The sequence below is a fragment of the Fukomys damarensis genome, unplaced genomic scaffold (genome assembly GCF_012274545.1).
Source record: "Fukomys damarensis isolate Sample0158 unplaced genomic scaffold, DMR_v1.0_HiC HiC_scaffold_4, whole genome shotgun sequence".
Taxonomy (NCBI): domain Eukaryota; kingdom Metazoa; phylum Chordata; class Mammalia; order Rodentia; family Bathyergidae; genus Fukomys; species Fukomys damarensis.
Window position 1 is genome coordinate 61,906,353 of NW_022900916.1, and position 5,437 is coordinate 61,911,789.

At 33.9% G+C, this 5,437-nt stretch overlaps 1 protein-coding gene across 1 annotated transcript; it reads left to right on the forward strand.

Moving 5' to 3' along the window:
- The first annotated feature begins 4,707 nt into the window (after nt 1–4,707).
- LOC104847895 (putative uncharacterized protein TRPC5OS homolog) lies at nt 4,708–5,043 on the forward strand. The gene has a single exon (XM_010603497.1). The coding sequence runs from the start codon at nt 4,708–4,710 to the stop codon at nt 5,041–5,043; it is 336 nt and encodes a 111-aa protein (XP_010601799.1).
- Nucleotides 5,044–5,437: the final 394 nt, after the last annotated feature.

Here is a 5,437-nt window from a genome sequence, read left to right on the forward strand (position 1 = left end):
AAAAAAAAAAAAAAAAAACTCTTAACAACAATTTTGTAAAAAAGCAAAAATAGTTAAATAGTTTAAAACTCATTTCCAGATATTGAAGGATTAAAACCTTTTCCTTTCTAGACATTAAGAATACCACTGATTAAATTCTGGTTAATGTGTATGTGCATTCTTTTAAAATGATCAGCAATATCTATGTTTTAATAGACATGAAAAATACATAGCTTAATGAAGGTAAATTCATGCAAAAATAATCTGTGTTAATTCTTCTGCAGGATTTGTGGCAGATTAGCTTTAAAAGACTGCCAATACGTTAATACTTAAGTGATCTAGGGAACAAATCTCCACATGCTCCCACGAAAAGTTAAAAGAGAGCAAAGATCCTATGGTAAAATGAAAGAAAGTATGAAGTGAAGTTTTTAATTAAATACAATTTTTTCTTAAAAGATTGCTACTAAACAATAAATTCAGGCAGGTTCTTACACTGCCTTGTATATGCATGTCTCTTTCTGTGCAGTAAATAAATTAGATTTATGTAATCCTCAAACAATAAAATTTTCCATCATTAAGTGAGCTTCTTCCAGGTGAAGTTTAGGTCACATATAGAAATAACAATTTTATAATAAAATGTACATGTTCTCTTTTATTTTGATTTGATTTGATTTTTTTCTCTTATGTGTTCAAATATAAAAGTGGTGAGTGATCAAGCATAACATGGGGTCAATTCTCTTTAGTGTCCCAGTTTTTTATCAATACCTACTAATCCCAATAAAAAGTCATTTTCTACTGATTTACCAAGAAAGTGAAAATGTCTTGCATTGTTGGTGTTGTTATTGTTATTAATTAATTTTATTGGTACATTTAAGGCATACAATATAATGACATTAATCATTGGAAATTTGCACCTTTACATAATTCATCTTGGTTCTTTATTTTTCCCATTTCCCTGCCCTCCCTTCAACCCCTCCATCCCTCCCTATCTACAAAGACTGTGTTTCCATTTTTCCAATGCATTGTTAATCTCATCAAGCTTCCATGTCCTTGTAGTAAGAGAAAAACAAAATATGAGTAAAATGAGACAAACGCCAGACAAGCAGATCCAGAGGTAGAATATCAGTGGACAGAATACTTAGAAAGTTTTCCCTAAACTTGGCTTTACTTTTTAATGTTTAAGTACTGTTTCACCTGTTTGCGCTATACTCTTGCCAAGGACAGCTAAACTCAAAACACCTTTATCCACAGTAAACCTCAGAACTCACACTAGAACTCCAGTCCAAAGCTGCACTTCATCTGGAGATTAATTTAGAAAATGATGCTTTAATTATATAATGAAAACTGCTATGTTACAGGTTAATAGTTAATCATCACATCGTAAAGAGAAAGAAGAGAACAAACCCAGTAGTACATGGGTTCAGTTTTGTTTTCACAAATAGCGATCAAGGTGACTTTGAGCAAATCATTCACTCTTCACACCTCAATTTACTCACCTATAAAATGAGAACAATGAAGTTGTGTTCAGTGGTGCAAGCCTGCAGTCCCCTCACTCTACAAAGCTGGGGCAGGAAGATAACAAGATATTCACAGCCTGAGCAATTCCATGACTTGAGAGACCCTGTCTAAAAAATAAAAAATGTAAAGGGGTTAGAGAACTGAAAGAGGGAGCAATGACACTCCATTATAGAAATATGTCCTTTGTGGGATAGGAATAATGTATATATACTGCCTGGAATACAGTAGCTGCTCAATAAGTGGTACCTACTATTTCTTCACAACTCCCATAAAGAAAATTAGTATTTGGCCAGTCTATCGGGAAGTGATATCACTCTTGATGCAATGTTTATACTTTTTAATGCTTGATGTCCTGAACTACTAATCACTTAGGGATTGCAAAATAGTAACATTCTATCATTTTTTACGTTCATTGGCTAGAATACTTTTATAAAGAAATACTCTTTTGTCTACATTGTCTAGTGTATAGTTCATACAAAGAAGACTCCAAAATCATTTGATTCTTTCCCTTTATCAGTTTTTAAAGTAATGAATTCATTTTCTATCATTTTCCAAAAATGACTGATGAGGTGTTTTTAAATTTTGTTTTATTTTTACATATTATTATAAACTCATGAATTTGCATGTACTTGATGGTTGGCTGCTTTTATCAGAATCCTTCCAGGTACCCTGAGAGTCCTACAGTATTTTAAAGGCGGTGGTTGATATCCAAACCCAAATAAGTATTTATTTCCATTTGCTTGTTGCTCTCATCAGAAAATTAGTATTGGATTTAGTTGTTAATCCTTGATATCACAGATCTCCAAATCTCTTAGATATGGAAAATTACATGATATCACAAATTCATTCTAAGTTGATCACTGTTCAAAAAATTTACATAATTTCTTGACTTTACTGAAAACAAGCAAATAAATAAGTAAACCTTAGAACCCAGGAGTCCTGGAGTCGGGGGGGAATACAAGCCATCCAACCAGCAGAGGGAGTACAAGTTAACTGACAAAACCAACCTCCCAAACTGTTTTGCTCTTGGTGAAGTCACTGATAATGTTTTGGAGAGAGGGAAGATACCAGGAACAAGACAGGACATATCTGTGCTACACTGCTGTCTGTGAGATGTAAGGAGAGACACCAATTCTTAACAAAAGGAAAATCCAAGCCTAAAAAAAAAAAGTATCAGAGCTTTCTTAGTTTAGAATTCAATGCATTATTGGCCACATCCTGATTGGTAATTATCCTGGAGGATTAGGAAAAAGATATAATTACCTCACTTTTTACAAATTTAAAAAATAGAGACGTGCAGAGGTGACATGAGTTCCCTAAGTCAAAGCAGTTCAAAAATAGAGGCAATCTTTAATAAATGGTGCTAGAAAAACTGGATTTCAACTGCCAAAGACTAAAAGTAGATGCATATCTTTCACCATGAACTGAACAAAAATCAAAGTGGATCGAAGATCCAAATTTTAAAACTGAAACACTAAACTTGCTGGAAGATAGGTTAGGTAAAACTCTTGAAGATACTGGAATAGGAAAAGCTCAGTGGTTCCACCACCTTCCTCACAAGCACAACATTTCAAGTTCGATCCCTGGGGCCAGTAAATAAATAAATACATACATAAACAAACAAATAAGAACTTAAAATAAAACAGGCCCATTTGGCCTATTATGGCAGCACCCCTGGCTGCCTGTTGCTCGGGTCTCAGGCTGTTAGGAATTGGGACCCAGAGATGACTCGCACCAACTGAGTTCTACACGCCTTCATTGCCTGTGCCAAGTGTGAAGTTGGCTTTAAGTTCCAGAAGATTATACAGATTTCATTCTGCCTCTCTTGTCCAGGTACCTGCCTAAAACTCAACTCATTTCACTTGTGGCAGGAGTGTTCCCACTCTATTTGCTAGCAGAAGAAAAGATACCATTTTACAGGCATAGCCTTGACCTTCTCATCCGTCTTGGCTCTACCTATCACAGGTCTGCTTTGCTGTTTTCTCTTGGCTGTGACAGTCCGATGGTCGTGATAATAGCAGTTTACCACTAGTACAAGCGTACTGTTTTTTTGTTTTTTATTAAAGATTAAAAACATACATGACAACAAGAAATGAAGATACTAAATAAAAATTTCAAATATACATATATATGACAGCAAAAAAAGGATATGAAATAAACAAACATTTATGCAACACAGACTGATAATGCAAATACATTATTAGTTTGATATGATCTTCAAACATTATATGTTCTCATTTTCTTTTCATATATTTTGAAATATTATATTTACAAATAAAACAAAATGACATATTATACTTGAGAAACTGTCCTCAAAATTTTATGATTTATAAGCTCCTTGGTTTTATTAATTTGATAAATATCATATGCTTGTTGATTCTATCACTTACATTTTCTAAGAAAACTTCCCACAGAAAAGAAATATACTTATATTTGAAATCCAAAAACAACTAAAAGAGTTCACATTTTTAAGATCAGACTTTTCTGTTTCTTTTTTATTATATCCCATACTTATTTTTATTATATTTTTATAAGCATATGGATATAATTTAACACCAATACATATGTAATATTCTTCCCAAATGACTATGAATTAAATCAAGCATCTAATTTAGAGTAATCATAAGATTGCCACAGAAACTATCGATATGTGAAATGTGCAAAATCCTACCACATTCATGAGCATGTTTCTCGTTAGTGCACACATATGTGTAAAAACATCCCCCCATACACATACACAATGCATATTTTCTACAATACAACGTACACTTTGGTATAATAAAACAGCGCAGTGATGTGTGGAATGTTTGTGATTTGTGTGATTTGAGATAAACAAATATCATCTTTGAGACAGTTGGAGAATTTGTAATATGTACCAGATACTGAATGACATTAATGATTTATTATCCATGTATTTAAGTATAGTTCTGATAAAATTTACTTAAAAATTAATATTTGTTATCGGTAGAAAAAAGGTACAAAGATATACTGATAGCCTATGTAAAGTACTCTATGTGTATATTTTGCGAGAGGTTCATCCATACCATCAAACAGTTCTGGCCTTCCATGCCTGATCACCCTCATGTTTATGTCAGCATCTTCACTTCTCATCTAAATCAGCCAAAGAACCATTGCTGATCTCCCAGGGTCCATTGTCAAGAGCTCCTTTGCTACGGCCTCTAGAAATACTTCATCTGAGAGAATGAAAGCATGGAGCCTGTGTCAGTTCCTGTACTGGTGGGTGGACTTACTGGTTGTGTAGCCCAGTTAATAAGAATTGCTGAAGAGATTCTACACTTTATTTCACAAGAACAGCAAATTCCTCATTTAGAGCAGAATAAAACAGTAGAACAGGTAGAAGCAGATGGGGCTCCCCCAAAGGAAGCCCCACTACCAGACCTTGCTAATTTCTCTGACATAGAATCAATACTTTCACTAAGACAAAATGAAGACCTGGTCCCTGACATAGATCAAGCTTTGTTAGATATAGGTGCTATAAATGAGGATTTATTGCCTAGTTTCAACAATAATTCAAGAAGGGAATAAGTCCCAGTTTTACCTCACCAACATGTGAAAACTGATCATTTCTATTTCAAACATATTCTAGTTTTTCTGGACATTAGCTATACATTTCATTGTTAAAACTTTCACAACAAGTACAATTCATTTCCCTCCCAGCAAAGATTGTTGTTTTGTTTTTTCGTTTGTTTGTTGTTATTCAGAAAGCTCTGGCTTCAGCAATGTGGTTTTTCCTTCACTTTTTCTCCTGTTCTTCTGTTAGGATTTCTGATGATAGGCACAAATAATAGCAAAGAAAAGAATCTCTTTCAACTTAACGATGGACTGAAACCCTGGGACCTCTCACATCTTGGGACCCAATTTCACTGTTCTAAAATGAAAAGCAAATTAAAAGGGGAATAAGCCCCAGATGATATTACAG